Source organism: Drosophila santomea, chromosome 3R, assembly GCF_016746245.2.
Source record: "Drosophila santomea strain STO CAGO 1482 chromosome 3R, Prin_Dsan_1.1, whole genome shotgun sequence".
In the NCBI taxonomy this organism is placed as follows: Eukaryota; Metazoa; Arthropoda; class Insecta; order Diptera; family Drosophilidae; genus Drosophila; species Drosophila santomea.
Window position 1 is genome coordinate 4,248,317 of NC_053019.2, and position 20,452 is coordinate 4,268,768.

At 40.5% G+C, this 20,452-nt stretch overlaps 1 protein-coding gene across 20 annotated transcripts in view; it reads left to right on the forward strand.

The window, feature by feature from the left end:
* Positions 1–20,452, forward strand: part of LOC120451087 (dystrophin) — a 142,975-nt gene that overhangs the window by 81,909 nt on the left and 40,614 nt on the right. For all 20 annotated transcript variants that reach the window (XM_039634456.2, XM_039634455.2, XM_039634458.2 and 17 more), the window contains one exon: positions 19,224–19,396. In XM_039634456.2, the coding sequence (XP_039490390.2) occupies positions 19,224–19,396 (173 nt within the window). The remainder of the gene's footprint in view (positions 1–19,223; positions 19,397–20,452) is intronic.

Genomic DNA, 20,452 nt, shown 5'->3' on the forward strand with positions numbered 1-20,452 from the left:
GGAGCAAAGCTCAGTCAGTCAGGCAACCGCTTTATGTGTAGAGTTCATTACTTTTATGTGATTATGTGTCATGTGTGCTCTCAGCATGGCCATGCATGGTAGGGATAGGGAGTGTGGGTGTATGTTTGAGTGCGGCACATGTCAGTGTGTCATTGGCATTATTAGTTTTTCCGTAGCACACTTTTCCGACGCCCCTCTACAGCTGGCTTACATCTGTGACAGTTGTGCGAAAAACTTGTCCCGAAATTAGTTGCAATTATTTATGGCCTTGGCTTTTTGTGGCTTCGCTTTTTGTTCCGCCGAACTAGGGTAGCTAATCAGTTGAAAGTTGATGATGGCATGTGGGTAGCTTTGAGTCAACTAATTTGTTTATTTTGTGTAGATTTGTATCACGGACAGAACAGCACACGAATCCCTAACCCACTTTTGATAGATGGGAAATAACCTTTAAAATTTAATGCCTATGTGCTGGTATTTTCTCCTCGAAAAATTTCCACAAAAAATGTTGCACTTGTACGAGACTTTCTGAACATTTGCCAAAAAGTCCGGACCGGTCCCTGTTCACAGGCAGCTGACCAGTAATGAGTTGCCAGCCAGCTTCCATTCATTATGGCCAGCTAACACATGGCTATATTACACATACGCAGTGTTGTACACCGAGAAACATGAGTTTTCACAAGGGCGAGGGGGACTTAAAGCTAGCTGATAGGAAAAAGAAATTGTAAAAGAGGGAATTTTCATCGTTGTTTCATTGCCAACAACATGCAACATGGGAAATATGAACGAGCACCAAACAGGTTCCCCCTCGTAATACCCGGATGATTCCTTTTGCCCGACGTATGTAGTTAACTGTCTGCGGATTCTGCTAACAAGACTCGTCAGTGATTTGAGTGCTGCATACGAGTTTGTTATGCGAGTTGGAATTAGCATAGTTAGGATACAACGAGTTCCCTCCTGATTGCCAGCGAACCGCTCCTCGTAATGATGTGCAACTTGGTATCATCATGGTAGCAGTATGTCAGAACGAGATGGGAATGCCAACCTTTGGCTGCTGCTGCGATTTCTCTGTAGTGTCGGCATCTATTAATATTAATAGCTGTGAAATGGGGTCAAAGAGTCTCCTCCAATTATTCAGGGGCTGAGAGTGGATTGCGACGAGTGGATAATTTAAAAATAGCTTTTGTTAATCTTTTATTACAATTAAAGTGCTTAGTAGCTCTGGATATTATTAGGCTTTACTAAATATAGTTTTTGTTTTAATTTGTAATGTTAATACTCGATCTATAAATAACTAAAAGAAATCATTTTCTTGCATAAATTTTATGGTTTTAATTGATTAATTTGAAGGTTCGATTTATGTATACAATTTGTGTATTCTAAGTTTTCACACATAAAATCTTTTACGTATTTTGTCGACCTGCTTTCATTAAAAACGATGTGTTTGTTGAGCCCAGAAGTGCACATTTTGTGCCCCACATTTTGTCTACTTGTAATATCCACTCCACATTTTCCACTTTCGAAAGCAGTGCCACGGCTTCCATTTTCTTCGGTTGCCCAAAAATCATTAGCAGGCGACCGAAAATTCAGGTCAGCCGCTTAATGTGCCGCATAAGTACCTATAAGTATGCAATGCACTTTCGCCCAGGTACGCCACACCTATCAAGTTGTACACCTACACAGCGTACACCCATACACCCCCATACTCCACCCACACCGAGGCAGCGGCCACGCACAGATTGCGGCAACAAAATCTGTACACTTTGGCTCCATTAAAGCAGCACGCACGAAGAGGCCACGGCTGCCAGTCCGTGAGCATCCAACACAAAAGTGTGATGTCAGTGGCTCACTCATATATCCCACCACCACCCACCACCCACCGCCCCCTGCGGTATTTATTTAGCCTATAAAGCTTCAGTGGGTTACAGCCGTCTCGCACACCGTCAAAGCGTTCACCCATAGGAGAGCAGCTGGGAGGACTGGAGAAAGCAGGTTGTATACCCGCACTATGGGATACTGATTACATTTCCTCAGACTTGTATGGTCGCTTATCATTTAAAATACTGCAAATTATCAGTATTATCATGTGAAGATATTTTGATTGGATTTTGTGTTCTTACAATGAACTCTGCACTAAGACGAAGATCTAAAATTGGTTTAAAATGCCTTAAAATATTATATGTTTTTTTTTATAAATAATTTGGAGTAACCAGTTATGAAGATATTTTACTCGACCTCTTTGTTCTGAGCCCAAAGCTTTGAAACAGATTAAACAGAAACAGATGAAATATCCACCATGACAGGACAGGACTTAAACTATAGTTTGAAATGCGCTTTCGTAATTACTAAGACGACCCATCGCGCTGCAAGTACCCTGTATGAAAAACGGGGGAAAAATGAGTGGAAAGTGGAAAGTGGAAAGTCGAGCGGAAAGTGACACACTAAACCAAAAGCAGAGCCTGCCGGCGCGGTTCATATGGCAGTTCAGTTCAGGCGGTTGCCGCTCTGGTTGGACTCTGTTGACCTAAAAATCTCATTTGCCGCATGCCCATTTCTGCCATCACTTTTGTTACCTTACTTTTGTCGCACCTCTTGACTGTGGGCGGTGTTCTTTGTTTTCGGATCTTGGTTTCTGCAACTGCGCCCCCAGCTAACGAAAATTATAGGAGCACAGCAGCAGAGATTCTTTGATATAAATAAAACGCAAAAAATATATATTCTTTAGCTCATGAGAAAAATTGAAAAGAGGAAGTGCTGGAAATGAAATTTGAGCCCGCAGCCTGACCTAGAAGAAGCCGAAAGACCATATGTTCTGCGCTTCCCATTTCCCTGTTCAGTTAATTTCCTGAACATGACGTGCTGCTTTCCTTGCCTTTTTTGTTTAAGTTGTAAGACAAAATTCTCGATTGGTAATCAAAGTCCTTTTCATAAACGAACAACGTCAACAAGCTTCAATTTAATAAAACTGAACTTTTCATGCTCGTTTAGGGTTAGTGCTACACAGTTTTTCCAGAGGCGAATAGCAACCACAGACTCTTGATAAATATTAAATGGTCCTGTTTGTTTAAGCAAGTAACGGTGTAAAATGTAAAAATCTCTTGTTATCGCGTAATCGTATTATTTTAATAACACGTGCGTACAAAGTGCAGTAAATAGTTGAAAAAGACAACATTCAATCGAAAGCTGGGAATACATTTGTACCTTTATATATAGTATAAACTGCTAAAAAAGTTAAAACGCTTTATGACGATTAATTAACGGTCTTAGATATACTCCAAATAAAATCAAATATTAACAGCTCATTTGGGCATTGAACATAGGTTCCCTGACATCCCTGTTCAAATTCACAAGTTGCCATCCACTAATTGAATTTAAATCGGATTTAATGTCGTTTCGCAAAAATGTTGGCCAGTTGGCACTGATTTGGTTCCAATTCCATTGGCTTTTCTGTCCTCTGCCTTTTCGGGATGTCAATCTAATAAAGTGCAAGTGAAAGCGGTGGAAATTCTGCTCAGTTCTTTGCTGTCACTTAATAATTCAATCCCAGAATGTAGGCAACGTTTGGTAACCCTCAATGCCAGGCAGATTTTATTATTTTTTCTTTTTTTCCTCGGCTCTTTTTTAATTTTCTTCGTTTCACGTCTTTTGTTGTCGGTGGAAATGTCACATGGAAATCCAAATAAGCGAAGCAGCAAGAAGAAAAACGATGAAAATTGTGTTAGTCTCGCGACAGAGCTGACAAAATGATATATGGAAGCCGCGTCAAAATGGCGAAGAAGGGATAACTGGCAATCGAGGGGCGGAAAAATTAGCGTGCGCCTTAAAAAAGCTTCAAAAGCAATCAAAATGACAACTTAAGTAGGCTTCCCAACAACACGAAAAGAAGGAAAGCCGCGAAGGGAAAGTGAAAAGAAAGAACTTAAGTTTAAATAAAAGTAAGGACGAAAAGAGGAAAACTCTCCTCCTAGGGTTAGATGGGAATCGTGAGAAATGTGGGCTCAATTAGGGCATAATTGTTTGTTTTCTCACTCGGCTGGCTGGCTAGCTGCTAATTGAAGCATCAAAAGTTTTTTATTGGCTCCCGCCAAGTGTGAAAGGGCAAAGATGTAATTCAATTCCGCTCTGCCCCGTGCCCCAAATGAAAATTGATGTTGGCTAAGCAATTATGAAAATGTTGGCTGCCTAAGGAACAGCTCCGCTGCGTCAAAGTTCTCCCAAATCGTGCGTAAAATTGTTAAACTTTACTGCACAAGTCGAAGCAGACTTGCTAAGGAAAATGTGTGGTCTCTGAGCCAGAACAGATTTTCATGCGGTTGTCTTTTCGGCCGGGCTGACAACATCAGTTTGTGTGAGACCCAAATGCGCATTTAACTTAATCAAGATTTTAATATTTAAAGAATTTTCAGACCGGCAACAAATTTGCTAACACACACATACACACACACCGTACTCTTGTCATCTCTTATCATTCTGAAGACCCTTTCCAACTGTTTTGTGCTTGCAGGCAAAAAAGGGTTCTTCGTTCTCTTTTCTTGCTGCCAAAAGAGGAAACTATTCTGCCAAGGACAAACAACATTATCTCTCTTACATGATGCTTGCCACACTTCAATTGCTTGTAAATGCCACACAATAGATACAGCCCATACCACAAACTCCCCATCCACCCACTTCACTTGATAAGTTCGTAGCCAAGTTGTTGTTGAGAAAAGTTTACTGGTAGTTTTCCCTTTCCGGCTTCTGGCTGTCGACTTGATTTAGTTATATGTGTTGCACATTTATTTATTTCGACAGGTTTTCTCTGCGAAAATCAATACCCAAAATGACAGCTGCTCTGTGGCTCAATCCCCTAAAACGTTTTGCAATCCCTATAGCCATTGGCAAAACATTTCTGTAAATATTTAAAATGAGGTCAAGGTAATTTCACAAATTTTAAGAGTGGGCAGGGATTATGGCCTTAACGGTTTGACATTGAGTTCTTTTAATATTTTAAAGTATCTTATTTTACAATCATACGCACATTTTTTTTGTTGCTTACATATATGTCTTTATTTTCTAATTGCAACTTGGAATAATGAAAATTATATGTTTATCTATGGGCTTACGGGACCCAAACCCAACGGTTAGGAGATACCACAGCTGTAAAACATTTACCCAACTTTCGTAATGGACTGTGGTCCATAAAAACTTTGACTATAAACTATATGGTGCGACTTCTTATAGCCAGCTCTCTGCAATAATTCAGTGGTTTCAACTGCTTTACACTTTTCACGATACTAAATCATATTTAAAGGCGATTAAATAGGCGACGAGTGCAAGACACATAAATTTTGAAGACGAGGCGGCAGGCTTAAGTCGAGAGGTGTTGGACTAAATCTCACACAGACAATTGGGTTTGTGTGGGAGGGGAAGAAATTCTCCAGTCCACATAGAAACAACATGTATCTGCTGCCAACAATGACAAATTACCCAAAGCACAAAAATGAATGAGCGGAGAATCACGCAATACGCAGACAGACACGCAGAAAGTATCTGGCAGATACAACATGTTGTTAACAGCGACAATAACAAGTTATGAGGCAGCTACAGACTCTCTGCATAACAATAAACAGCAAGTTGGTGAAATTTATTTCACAAAACTATTGTGCAAATAATGAAGCGCCCCGGGTCTCAAGATTCTGGGCGGAGCTCTCTTCACTAGACGTAAAAGTTATAACTTATAAGCATAATTCTTGGGAGGGAAGAGTGCGAGCAAGACAACACATGTTGGCATGTTGATTGTCGCGTATGCTTCGTAGTCTGCTTTTGGGCGGATTATCCTCCCACAACGCACATTGTCCCCAAAAGTATTTGCCAACTAGATTTTTGACTTAGCATTGCGGAGTGTATATCTGAGCTAGGCATGCCTTGATTTGATCCGCTTTTCGTGGCGATGGAAAAGTAGTGGCGTCCAAAAAAGGAATGGAGTCGGAAAGTTTGCCAAGGCTTTGGTGTGGCAAATCCCAGCGACCTTTTCCTAACCGCATCACATTAAGCTCGTGGTCTTGTCGACTTCATCTGGCACAAGCTTAACTTTGATTTCAGACACACTTCCCTGGTGAGTAAGTGAGTAACTAGCCCACTTAAATGCGCGTTAGAACGGTGACAAGATTTCAGGCACGGAGTGTTGGCTTTAAGGAAAATGTTAAGGGACGTTTAAAGAAAAATCTCCAACTGAGAATCAGGTTACTCTTTCTGGTCTACAATGACTCTTTATATATTTCATATGAAGATAATTCCGCCTAATTGATACATTTAACAGAGCTGTTTTGATTAAATTACCTCACAAGTGTGCCTAACATTGTATTGACTGTTGAGCAAATTTTGTGAAGGCCTAAATCTAGGAAAAGAGCAAAGTTTCCACTCCCAGCTGATGACGTTTACCGTCAACTTAAAAGCCTTGCTGAGGATGATAGCGTGTAAGTGATTAAACTTCAAGGTACCTGAAGTTCCCTCTCTGGCTAAATCATTTTCAAATAAATAAACTAAACTTGGCCACGGTGCCGAGAAAAGTTATCGGCCAAAAGGAAAGGCAAAAACTCTTATTAGCCAGGAAGAGAAAAAGAGCAAAGTGGCAGGACAAGTAGACAGGCAATTGCGATATAAATAGTCAGTTGGAGCAGCTGCTGGAGTCCTGGGGGAATTGGTCGGGGATCCGGTAAAGATGCAGTTGACAAACTAGAAGGGGACTAAAGTTTTTCTTAAATTTGTGGTCGTTGCTTATGTTTTGTAGAGCAAAATACTTAGGGAAAGCAACTTTATCGCTTAGTGGGATCATGAGAAATATACTTCTTACCATCACTGCCGAACACAACAAGTAGGCCACATTGAATCAAAGAAAGTCTGGCCATTTTCGTAATTTGTTTATTGTTTTTTATTAACATAATTGATTGCCCGATTTGTATGGCTGTGGGAAACTCTTACACTTATTGGGTAAGTTGTTCCAACTGCAGCATCTGAGACATTTTCTCCTCTGGCCCAGAATGGGAAATCAGTAAGAAATCAGGAGCACGCCATTACACTTCCGCCTCCTTGGAATTAACTTAGCTGCTTATCCTTTATCCTTGGCTGAAACATCTGGGTTTTCCTCCTCCAACTTTTACTTGATTGATGACGCTCATTTGTGCTACGTGTGTTCGGCTGAGTCTCCCTCTTTTTCCAGGTTGTGCCAAATAATTCTGCTTAATTTTAAATCAGTTTGCAATTTGCTGCGTAAACTTTTCTATACCGCCATCTCCTCCTCATGCGGTTGAATTTGGTTTATTGCCTCGGTGCGTGTTGCATACTTCTTGCGGTGCCTGTCGGAAATGTTTCTCAGTCCAGTAGTCGTTGTTGTCGGTTGTTTATAATACTTAAGCACACTCACGGGTAAAGTTAACCGCAAGTTACCAACTTTATTAATGTGCGTATATGCCCGTTCATGGGCCTCTTTTTTGCTTTTTTTTTATGGTCTGTATGTCGGCTTTGTTTGTCGTTATTGCCTTTCCAGTTTATTGTTTACTTTTCGGAAGTGTGTTACTTTTTATACTTGTAAATTAACTTGGAAAAAAAGTTGACAGAGGTTCGCATTTTGTCACTGATTTATTTTCATTATGTCAGAAGAGGGGTGAAACCAGAAGTTTACTTTTTAATTTGTGGTATGTTGTTGCTTTAAACGTGCTCGGAGATGATCAAATCCCCTATTCTACTAAATCGAAGTAGTGTTATATTTTACTAAATTAAATTAGGTTTGGAATTTCAAGTCATAACCATTAGGTTAGTGAGCAATCAAAAATGAATCTTTGGGAACATATTTGTCGAGCCATTGTCGTCACTTTGTTCAACTAGGTTTAACACACACTCTTAATGTGGACTGTGGCTATAGCACCCACAAACATATAACCGCTTTCTCTCTCTTGACACCAAATGCCAGCTACAATAACACATTTTTTCAATATCTTATTTTATTCTATTCCATTATGCCCGCGTTCAGTGGAAAGGGGCAACATAGTTGGTGCCCGGTGCATGCCGTTTTTGCTTCAACGCCATTAGGTAAAGCAAGAACACTGCAGTGGCAGTGTGGCTAAGGGGGGAAATGCCATGCTTATAGAGGGGGTGAGAAAACACCCCACCACCGAGTATACATTAGAATTGTTTGCCCTCGTTCATAACGCATTACAAAATGCGGAATTTTTCGTGCTGTTTTTCCGCGAGAACGGGATTTTGCGCTGCCCAGCTTGGCTCCCTTTTGCTCCTCCTTGTTTTAGGTCCCCCTGCCATTATTTACTCAGTTTCATTATGCACCCATTTCATTAAAAGTTAAGTCGCTCTTCGGGGCCAGCCAGCGACAATTTATTTCAATAAATTTAATTACTAAGCCCTTGCAGGCATTTTTTGTTAACTGTTTTATACGCTTGACCAGGCTGATGTGCCCTGCCCTTCTTTTTAGAATTGTATGCCAGATGAGAGGTGGGAAAGTGGGTTGGGGTTGTGTGAAACTTTCATTACCTATTTGTATTACATAATTGCACTCACGTGTGGCAGTCCCAAAAGTGTGTGTACATAAGTACAGGGGTGTCTGTGTCGTGTGTGTTTCTCACAAAAAGTTCCTCCAGCGGAAAGTTTCATTTACTGTACGTTGGTAATTTGTTGAAAGTTTTCTCCATTTTTTCTACGTGTGTTCGCTGGGTCATTTGCAGGATGCCCAGGTGAACTTTTTCCTACAAGTGGGTGAATGAATTGGGTTGCCTGCTAATATTGAATATGAGCGGTTGACTGTTTTTATGCATAAGTGTAGCAATTTGACGTTGCACACGTCAGTGCACTGGTTTCTTTTATGATGATGATGATGGTTTAAAGAACAATGTGTTTTCTTATTCAAATAAATATGCTTATATATTATAATATTCTTTAAATTTGCTTTTACTCTATTAATTTTATGTTCAACTTTCTATTTAACACTTCGGAAATATTTCGGTGCACTTTTGCAATGAGTGGACAGCCTCAGCTGCAGTTTGTGGAGGAAGTACAAGAACATAATGCCAACCTATATAGCTGGCAGCAGTAGCTTCTAATTAATGTCAGTCAGTATCTCTCCTATTTTACTTACTCTGGCTTTCAACTTTGGAAAACACTGTGGGTGGGCGTGGCGTTGAGTGGGGCTAACGCCTTTTCCATGTCATAATAATTTCTGGCTGGCTTTTCCTTTATCCCGCTGCCCCTGCTGCTTCACGCAAAACTGAGAAATGGCGCATGAAAAGCGCCAACAAACTTTAATTAGTTATGCAAAGCGAATGCAGCTTTGGGAGCAAACAAAGAGGCAGAAAAATAAAAAAAATGGGTAAAAACGATTATGTGAAGCAGCGTAAATATATTTAAAATGCAAAATAAAATAAAATGTAAGAGAGCAAATTACAAAACTCACACATGGTCAGCGCAACAGGAGTTTTATTCGCCGGAAGCGTGTCTAAAAAAGCGCAGGGAAAAACAATTGAGAACAAAGAATTCAAATTAATTGTGCGCAAAATCGTAATTGCATGCGGGTAATTAATAAATTATATTGCCATATGCAAATCCGCAAACCTTTAAATGAGTTTCTGACGGTATAAAAACAAATTAACGAGAGTTTAATGTGCCGTATATATTTGATAACTGACCGCCTAGACAAGTATGCTATGAAAATATTGTTATGGCATTTAATTGACACAAAAAATAATTCCGCGAACAGGGACCGCAGGTTTGGTTACATTATTTATATGTTTAATTGCAATGTTATGGTACTAGTACTGCATGTACGGATTCGTCGCTTTAATAAAACTAAATATTAAAAAAAAAAAAGGCACCGCAGGCCATGGCTAATGACCCTTCTATTGTGCATTATTTCTTTAGTTAATAATTGAAATTTAAACTAAATGTTAAGTGCTTTTTATTAATGGCTTACCGTTTGTTTGACTTTCTGAAACTGACAAGCTTAAACAAAAAGCGAAATAAGCTTTAATGAGTTTAAATACAACAGAAATTAAGATTTCTATTTACAACTTATCCTCAAAGGTCCTTAATTGAGATTCTAGTTTGTAATACGTTGATCCTGATACGTTGACAGGTTACGACCCATTTAGCAAATAGAACGTTGTTCTTTTCATCTCCACCTATCAATTCACTGGGTAACCATCTCCCATCCTGTAAACAAAATCCTCTCCCTTCTTCAGTGGTTTCTTTTTTATTTCTTTATTGAGTATGCATCGATTGGTGTTTCCTTTTGGCCTTTACACTGGACCTTTCCTTCATTGGCTCATGCACTTTAGTTCATTACATCGTTTTCATTTGGCCAATTTGCTCACTTGACCATGGTTGATTTTTATTATTTGGTCTGGCAGTCGTCAGGAAAATTGAAATGTTTTCGGGTGCTTTGTTTTGTTGCGTTTTGCATTGCCTTTTTATTTCTTTCTGGTCAAATAGAGGGACAAACTAAGTGACTGGCTCTGATATCCTGACTCCAACTAGTTGCATTCGATTTTCCCTTGGGCTAAGTATTCTGTTCAGTTTCCCTCCTGTCTCTTACATCCGTCTCCTGGGTCTGTGTCCTGTGCCCTGTGTCCTGGGCCAGCTTTCAATATCTGTTATTGTCCTTCCCTTGACATCCTGCTGCTGCAGCTGCTGTTTGCATGCTACTTAATGTGGCACTCACTGCTGCCACTACGTGACTTTGCCATCATCTTCATCACGAAGCCAGTTAAAATGTGGTCAATTCTGGCTACTTTCCTGCTCAGTTTGTTCTGTGATCCTTTGGCTTTGGCCATTTAAGTTGGTTTCCATCATTCCGCAAACGTTTACATCCTTCGTTAGCTGGTGTCATTGAATAGGGAAATTTTAAATAACTGTGTGTAACTGCAATGTTACGCTGGATATTTACTATTTTCTTTCCCTTTCATTACCATACCTATTAAATGTTCTATTACACGTTACTAAAGTTTTCTTCATTATTTTGCATTTTGTGGGCTGATAACGCCTTCCTTATTACCAACTTCTGTTTTCTCAGCCTCATTTGTCCGCCTCAAATAAGTTACCCAACCGCAAAAAGTTTTGCCTGCTTACAGAAGAAGTTCCTGCAAATACAAACTGCAATTTGCCAGCAGGACCCCCTCTCGGCAAACATAATATGCATGTGATATGCTTAATTATTTATTACGACTAATTTGAAAAGTCCCCAACAGATTTCATCGTATGCAAACTTTCACGGTGCTGAGCCGCTCTGCATGAAAATGAAAAACCCAGACAAACTGCTTAAACAGCAGACACCATATGAGTTTCAGTTTACATAGGTCAAATCAGGGCAAGAACGAGAGCTCAAGGGGTTAGCTGCCGGAGGAAAATATCTGAATAAGCGAATCAGACTCGGAACAGCCAAGTTAAAGTAGTTTAAAAAGTGTCGTCGTCGTCGCCATTTCATCGCTCAGCTGATGATGAGTTTACCAGTTTACCAGGCCAACTAACTGGAGACGAACCCCTCCTCCAGTTCAACTCTTCCAACTCAGGTCCCTTTGGCCCACATAACCACCCCATTTCCACCCCATTCAGGCCGCCGAGCACACAAAGCTCGTTTAAGTTTTAATAAACAAATTAAACTTGCTGTCTGTGCAGTTTTTGGAGCTTACTTTTTGGGGGTCTACAGTGACACAAGAAACCACGAATTCGACTTCAAGTGGGGTTAAACGCAATGTATTGGGGCTGAGTTTGGCAGAGAAAATTGAAGATTTGAAAGACCGGTTAAATACTGTTGAAATGCATTCAAACAAAATCCTAAATCCTAATCCTAAAAAGGCATGGAATGGAATGATAACAATTTTCTTGTCCTTAATTTTCAGAACAATCAAAGTTAAAGAAACAAGATGCATGCATAATTTGTATCCCTTTATTCCAGTTCTTCTTTCCAGTTATTATGATAAAAGCTTTTCAGATACTTAAATAATTGTTGTTTTCAATTGAATTCCTCTGTGCACATTTTAAAGTCCTTTGCATGTTTAAATTCTGGGACTTTAGGCAAAGTCGCGGGATAACATTCATTAAATCCTAATTTGCCAAGGATTACGAGCAGATACTCGCATATGTGGAATGTTTGCCCCAGAATAAAACACTCACACAATCTCGAACCAAACGTATGGATATGCAGAGCAATTTTCACATTTGGCCCAACGCCCACTGCAAAAATTTCTCAATTATTTCAGCTTGTTTTTTTGTCGTTTTGCTGGGCTTGCGATTTTTATTTTGGGCAAAGTCATGTCTTGCGGAATTTTATTATCGCGGCAAGGATGAGAAGGATGCGCCACAGTTGCGCAATTATAGCGCCGCCACAGAAATTTTATTTACGTAAATTTTATTTCAATTTATTTTCCGTGCGGCATGCCCGCCTAGCATTTATTTTTGGCGAGTTCTTTGCATTTACTTTGCTTTTCTTTATGAATTTTAATGACATTTTTTCCAGATGCTCGTTTGCTATGCAAAAACCAAACTAAAACAGAAGACCTGCAATTGCTGAAACCAAACTTAGACACTTCAAATGCTCAATGCAAATGTCATTCCATTTGGCCAGGATGTCTCTGCTGCCTCTATTTCTCCGTTTCTGTTGATTTCGCTACGTATGCATTTTTTTTTGATGCTGCGGCAAATAGCAGCTTGCAGAGCGTTGCCAACTTGGCCAATGTGCCAACTGTGGAGCCCTTTGTTAGCCCTGCTAAATATTCGTTAACGTGGCGAGCAAATTTCGTTGGCAAACAGAGTTCCGTTTTGGCGTCCGCGAAGTCCCTGCTCTCTATAAAATCCAAATTTACATATTTGCACATCTAAATCGCAGTGAATTTGCATTGTTTGCCAAGGCTGCAAGTTTGACGGTTTTGAAAAGCGGGGTAAACTCGAAGGCTTACTTTGTTAGAGGAGCAAATTCAGGAGAAAGCTTCATTTAGGGCGCTGGAAAATTATTTGGGTCACTGTTGGCAGCCAAAAATGTTTATTAAGTATTTTCCAGAGATAAAACGAACTAAAACTGTTTAAAAACATGTTAAATCAAAGGAAAACATGTAACTTAAACATGTATTTAGCTCTGCAAAATAAATTTGAAAGACATCACATTCGTATAAATAAATATATATTTAAAGCTGACCCAATAACCTAGTATTATAAAATGAATGTGAGGCCAAAGGATAAACAACATATTGTGAAAATATTGCCATATGTATATAAACACTACTTTTTGTCAAAAGCTTATGTACATTTTCGCTTGAAATGTTTAAACTCGCATAACTATTCAGCATTTTTTAGTGTCATTAAAGGCATTTTATTTAAAACGTTCAACATTTTTTATGTAATAAATAATATAGCAGTTGGGAAAAGCATATTTCACGTTCGCCAACGCCTTCTTAATTAAAATGTGTTTTCACCGACGTTTAATTTACATACTCTTGCATTCTCAAATTTATTTCGGGCACTTAATGAATTGCTAACATAAATTGCGGGATTTGCAGCAACTATTTTAAATTAATTAATAGGATTGAAAAACGAGCGCGAATAAAAGGAAACAGCACAGAGAAAAATGTCATCTGCGGCCAATTGAAATGCGGGTGGGCAAACGTGGCGTATGATTAATATGCATTTTCAAAAAAGAACAGAAACGCAGAAGAATTTGTGTTTTTTATTTATGACTGAACGTTGAACTTTCCGCTAAAGTCAACGAAGCTCAAACACAACAACTGCCACTCGGGGGATTTGGGTTAATAGCCAGTGCAGGGGGCGTGTCAAGTCTGGGGGCAATGGGAAAACAGTGCCTACCTGCAACCCACAGGACAAAAAGGTGGCCGAGTGTACGTGCAAAGCTCACGAAATAATGGCAAAAGGTTTTTGTGTCGCTGTTATATATTTTTTGCCGCCTAGAAGGGCAGAAAAACAGGAGTAACAATATGTAGATGGAGGCAACCGCTGGGGAAGCTTAACAGTCTGACACGCACTGAGACTGTGACCAAGATGAAAATAAGATCCAAATGAAAGCTACAAAGAAAACCCGCTCACAATATTAAACAATGACAAAGATAACTCTCACAATGAGAATAAGCTTCCAGGCTGAACGAACAGGTGTGAAATGCAAAGCAGAACTTTTAAGGAATATGGAATACAACAACTTTTGGATTAATTTTATTGAAATATGTTTGCAAAACATTCTGAAAGTTGATTTAAGCCGATTCATTTTAGTGCTGCTATTCCGTTTGCATATAAAAACCCAAAAGGATGACAGTTGAGGCAGCAGATCCCCAAGCGCATAACGAGCTGAAAAAGATGCTTTGCATACGAAATACAAAGCCTGACATAAAAAGAAACAGCAGCAATGAGCCGGCAGGACGAGCAGCAGAAACAATAAACGTATCACAGGTCACCAAAAAACCTAAAAAAAAAACGGAAATTGTTTGGGGAAAGGGGAAAAACCTACGGAACTGGGAGAAAACCTGGAGAACCAAACCCCCAAGCCGTAAACTTGAGCCGCCTACAGAGTCCGGGAACAGACAAAAAGGATTATAAGCGCAGGGGAGGATAAAAAATGAGTAGGTAAAGGGAAATTCGGCAGCCCTCTGCGTCCAGAAGTGAATTAAAGCTGACACAAAAGGACTCGGCTTTAGAGCAGGGTTGTACTTGCAGGATAGTGGATAGTGGCCTCAAAGCCCACCCTGTTCCGCATATGTGGGTGTCTAATAATATGGTACTACCGTACTACCACTGGCAGGAGCCACAAAAGTTTGGTCGAGAAGAGATAGTCATGCAGCCAGGGAAACCCAGAGCATTTAACTTCGGTTTTGGTTTAGTGGGGTTTTTGTTCTTTTCCCCGAATCCTTTTGGCGTTTGCTGTCAGCAGCTTTCGGGGGACAGCTGGGAGATAGACCGTCGCCATATCGATTCCACCTCGAATCTTGTTGGCCAGGAGTCTGTGGCAACCACCGCTTGCTAACCAGGTTTGTTACCTGATTATACACAATCGCATGTGTGAGTACCGATGTATGTATGTGCTGAGTCCCGAGTCCTGTCTATTTGTTCAGTGCAGCGTAAACTCTGCAGATAAGTCAAAGCCAAGTGCAGCCAAGTTAATATTGCATGCGGATAAATTGGAGCTCATATTCCAGCTGCTCTATACAACTCCCCTCTCTTCTTGATCGTTGCCTTTGGCTTTATGCATTTCTGATTCCAGATTTTGCAGTCTGCATTTGATGGCTCAAGTATTAGTTGTAATACTCGGCAGTTGTTAAAATGTTGGGGTATATGGCTTTTAGAAATAAACATGTAGCTATCAAACATCTACATATTACATATAAATCTTATTGAATAATGCAATAGCCTCTTGCTCACTAGTTATTTTGAAACACCATGTAAAATAAATGTTTTTTTTAAATAGTGGGTGTGCCTGCGTCGATTCAAACTTTCTCGTTTGTTTGGCTCCTTTAAGCCTCTCAGAAACTTAGTCATATTTGGATGAAACTTGCACAAGTAAGCAAAAGCAAAGTTTTGAAGGGGATAAGTGAAAGGAAATGGGAAAAAATATTTTCGAGTTTAAACAGAGCGGTCGCAAAACTTCATCAAAGAAACTTATGAGCCATTCATGACAAAATCTTTTCAAAATCTGAACATAAGATAAATGAAACTATATCATTTCCCCACAAAATAAACATATACAGAAAGCGTTTCCTGTATACAGAAGTCCGTCCACAACTATAAATATCATTTTTTGTGGCATTCCAAAGTGAACATGTTCCTTATCATATCTGAAGCACCATATACATATATCAAACATAAATAAGTTTATTCAATTTATCAAACAAGCTTACAAATTTTAACTACCACTTTCCGCATAAAAAGGTTTAAATTAATCCCTCATCAGCATTCTCTTAAACCCATCATTTTCCCGTTTTACATTTTCCAGTTGACCCGGAAACAAAGCTTCCTTTTCCCCACCCTTTCCTTATCATTCCGAATTCCCCCGTAACTGGCAAAAGAAATGTTTATAGAACATTTGCTTTGACACATCGCTCAAGATGATATAACAAGGAATAAACATAATCGAATAAATAAGCAACGTGGGGAGCAACCAAACTGCCTGATACAGCCAAATCGAATTCCAGTTCCCCAACTTTGTCATCCAGTAACTCCAGCTCGGTGCTGACGGCTCAGAGTTTGGTCATAAAGGATTTACACGGATGTTAACACGGGCCGACTAAAATATGTAAAATGCTACAATGGCAGTTTCAAGAGCAGCAGCAGCAGTAGCAGCAGCAGCAGCAGCAGCTGGATGAGGATGATGATGGGCCCTGTTTAAATTTTCTGTCATTTTGTTTTGGAAATGGGAACTGAGAGCAGGGAGCAGGGAGCTGGGAGCTGGGAGCTGGGTTATGGCTGTCAGTATTGCTTGAACGCCCCTTGTGAGCACCACTTGACAGGTTTTCCCCCAGCGGCTGTATTTTTTCCAGGGAGGAGGTATCTTGGCCCGGCCAGGACGAGCATTCGTCACTGGTGGGCCGACATCACTTGGTGATGTGTTTATTATGTGCCTCTAATATATTTATGAGGCGTCTTATAAACGCATTTTTATTTTATTCACATGGCCTGTCTCTCTTCTTCTGCTCAGCAAACAATCAAAACACAAAACACCACCAAAAATAAAAGAGGAATAAGGCAAACAACACCCGTAGGTATTTTTGCGTCTTTAAAAAAAAGATGCCAAATTCATGCAGACATTTTTTCCGTCATATTGGGGAACGGAAATGATGCGCATAATAAAATAATCCTTATGAATTTATATGGCAAAAATTATTTTAGGAAGTGTCTCGAGTGGCTCAATCAAATAAATTTCCACTGGAGCCGTAGTGGAAATTCCGATTTCGATTAAAGACCTTTTGGGGAATTATGCGGTTTACTTAAATTAACAAACAGCAGTTCCCGGCTCTTTAAGCCCACTCAACACAGTTTCATGGCTGCTGCCATAAATTAACCCATCTAAGGCATAATTATGCGGATAAGCCATGGCGAAGCTTAGTTAGTGCTGCCATTCAGCAGCAGGAAGTGGGCGTGCATTTTTAACCAGCCATATCTTCCCCTCCTTTTTTTCTGAGAGCTTGGGGTCAGGTCAAGCCGAGCATGGCATTTACTTAATTGGCGCTTTAAACTGCAAAATGCAGTCACTTGCAGTGCATATATACGAACTCGTATAGCGGCTCCCACGTAAGCTCTCGTAGATGTATTAGTTCTTGCCATGTCGTGACTTAGCAAGGACAAGCAGCGGAAATGTGAAAAATGAGCCAACAAAAGCGCGTCGGAAAGGCAGCAAAGCATATACGAGTAGTATGCTCGCATACGTGTATTTATAGCCGTTGGCATATAAAAGCCATAAGCTGCATTTGTTGGCCCGCAGCTACGAAGCCTTTTGCCGTGGTTAATGGTCGTGGTCAGAAGCCCCTTTTTTTACCATCTTCCATGATCATGAGCACCGAAAATGTGCGCGTTTTTGTTTGCCATTAATAAACCAAGAGGAGGCAGTAGGTTAAGTGGCAGAACAGCTTCTGGTGCCCTGTTGGCATCCGAATCCAAAAGTAATATATATACACCATTATAAAAAACTACAAAACTGAAAGAGTATAATTAAGACCCCAATTGGATTGGTTTACTTAACATGGACCCCCCCTTATGAGTCCGTCATTCTCTTTTGCGGAAGGGACATCTAAATAACAGACTCCCGCCACAGAAACGCGCCAATAAAGAGGTAAGCCCGATAAAAGAGAGCTATCTGCTCATGCAGGAAATTGTGTTCTTTCGTCGCGCAAATTAGCGGCATTAGTTGGGGCTGCCTAAGGTGTGGGGTTGGTCTGCAGACTCGATGGTCTGCTGTGGCCAAAGAGGGCGTGGCGCAAGGGGGCGCAATAATGACCCGGAACTGCGTTCACTCGTGCTGGAAACTGCCGCTTTGCTGTCGCTTTTCCCATTTTCCCGCCGGCATTTTCTCGTTTTAATTGATTTAATCGGCTTTGGCACATGTGTCGCGATCGTGATCCACAGTCCCCAGTCCCCATTTATACCCCTTAAATCCATCACTTGCTGCTCATTAAAAATGCCTCGTGCTGGGCTGCCCCTTTCTTCTGCCCCTTTCTTTTTTTGTTTACCCCATTTCCGCTCTATTGGCGTATAAACAATTTTTGCGCATTAATTGAATCGCGATGTTTGTGTGTGTGCGTGTGCGTGCATGCGTGATTGTGTGCTTGTGTGTTTGTGTGTGACATGCATAAGCCAAATTAATTGGAGCTTCATTCCGCACACACACACTGAGGCGACCGACGAATTTTACGTCCTTTTGCTGGCTAGGATTTCTTGCCTTCAATTTTCTTGTTTTTGTTTACTGGCAACAAAGGCAACGAGCTTCCTAATGAAGGTTTAATTAGCAAACACACACGCAGAGACACTCACTTACAACACCCACACACATACAACGGCTGGGGAATTTTTGGAAAAGAGGAGAAAGTAGAAATGGATGCACAGGATGAAGTCTCGAAATACCATTTCAATTATTTTATGTGCTGTGTGCGAGCGCCTAATTCCAATTTTAATTAGTTTATGTGGTATATAACGTAAGTGATTGATTGATTGATTGATTAAATTAGTTGAAATACAATTAAATAAACGCTTAAGTTGGCATGGAAGTGTAAGTGAAAACGTACAGACAAAGAAATTGCAAAACGAGACGACGTGCTACATTTCTCCAATACATGTATTCAGAAAACTTGTGTAGAAACCAAAATAAATCCACAACCGATACAAAAACGAGCAACCAGAACCAAAAACGAGCAACATTTTAAGCCCTTTTTTTGAGCAGGGGACCAAAATTCCATCTGACATGCGACCGGCTCCAAGGGGTTAAGGAAAAATGTGGAAAAACACAGAGTATATGACAGATAAAAGGATGGTTGGGGTCGAAAATAACAACTGGGACAGATGCGGTTAATAATTGGCCAGGTGGAGAGCTTTCATACTTGTCACTCGCTCGGGCTCAGCAGAGTTTTGCTTGAAAAAATACTAGGTTAGTTTTGATGGAAAAGCTTTAATGGTTAGGTATACCCTTACTGAATACAAACCCACACATTTATTAGCATTTTCCGACTCACGCTCCACTTTCGTTTTATTTTTGCTCTTTCTAGGACCTACAATCGGAAATTGAAACCCATCGTGTGGTTTACGATCGTCTCGATGGAACAGGCCGCAAACTTTTGGGTTCGCTCACCTCACAAGAGGATGCGGTTATGCTGCAGCGTCGCCTCGATGAAATGAATCAACGTTGGAATAATTTAAAATCGAAAAGTATTGCAATCAGGTAAGTGCTTTTGACTTCTTGTTTCCTATAGCCTCGATTCCTCGATTCTCATTTTTTGCTTCCCGTTACTGCTGCTGAATTGTTTGTCCGGGTGGGGGTGAAAAAACAGTTTTGTTGGTCGGTTCTGCTGCGGGTTTTTTAGCTTTTTTGTGCTTTTGTTGTTGGTCTGCCATGTTTATGCTCGTGGGCTTAAGGGGGAGCAGGGTGATTGCGGGCCAAGGATGCTTGAAAACCAGCTGAATAGAATTAAAGTAGCTCCATGCAGTTTTTGGCTTCAGTGTTTAAATGGGCATGAAGTTGAGAGGCTGTCGGCGGGCTAGTAAATTGCCCAGGGAGTTGTTAAACAGCCAGCTGGGCGTATGATAAATGAGACCGAATCTAAGTTAGATTGCCAGCCGCGGATGAATAAAATACTTATCCCAGTACTGCTTTAAGTGTTAATTAAACCGCGTTAAGCTGTGCACAAAACGAGCAGTGCAGCGACATTGTTTAACAAGTTGAAAACAAGCCTTGTGTCTCATGTGCCACGCGGGTTAAGCAACTTTGTGCCGTTGAAAATGGGAAAATGAAGTCCGGAAAAGCGAGCAGTCAGCGAGGTGGAGATGAAAAGGGGACACACTTTACGGCTGACAAAGCCGCGAGGCGAACGAAAATCAATATTAAAAACGAAACGCGTGAAAAGTGATGGAAACGAGTGAAGGTCCGAAAAGCCCTGGTCCATGGACACTGTGTCATTGATGAAATCGTGTGCAAACACTGCCCCAGTATCCTTCGTCCTTCGTTCTCCTGTCCTGTTTTTTTTTTGTTTCTCTTCTTTTTTGTATTTGTAATTTCTCCATTTCATAAATAAAAGCTTGGCTTGGGCCCACAAATATTGCACGCTTGTTGATATTGATGCTGCCGATGATGAAAGTCGGGCTACATGTTTACAAAAGGGGTGTGGTAGCTATTGGGTATGGCAAAAGTGGACCGAAATGAATAATGATGATGGTGGTGACACGCAGAAATTCGCTCAACGCGGAGCGGGCGAGATCGCATAATGAATATAAATGGCAA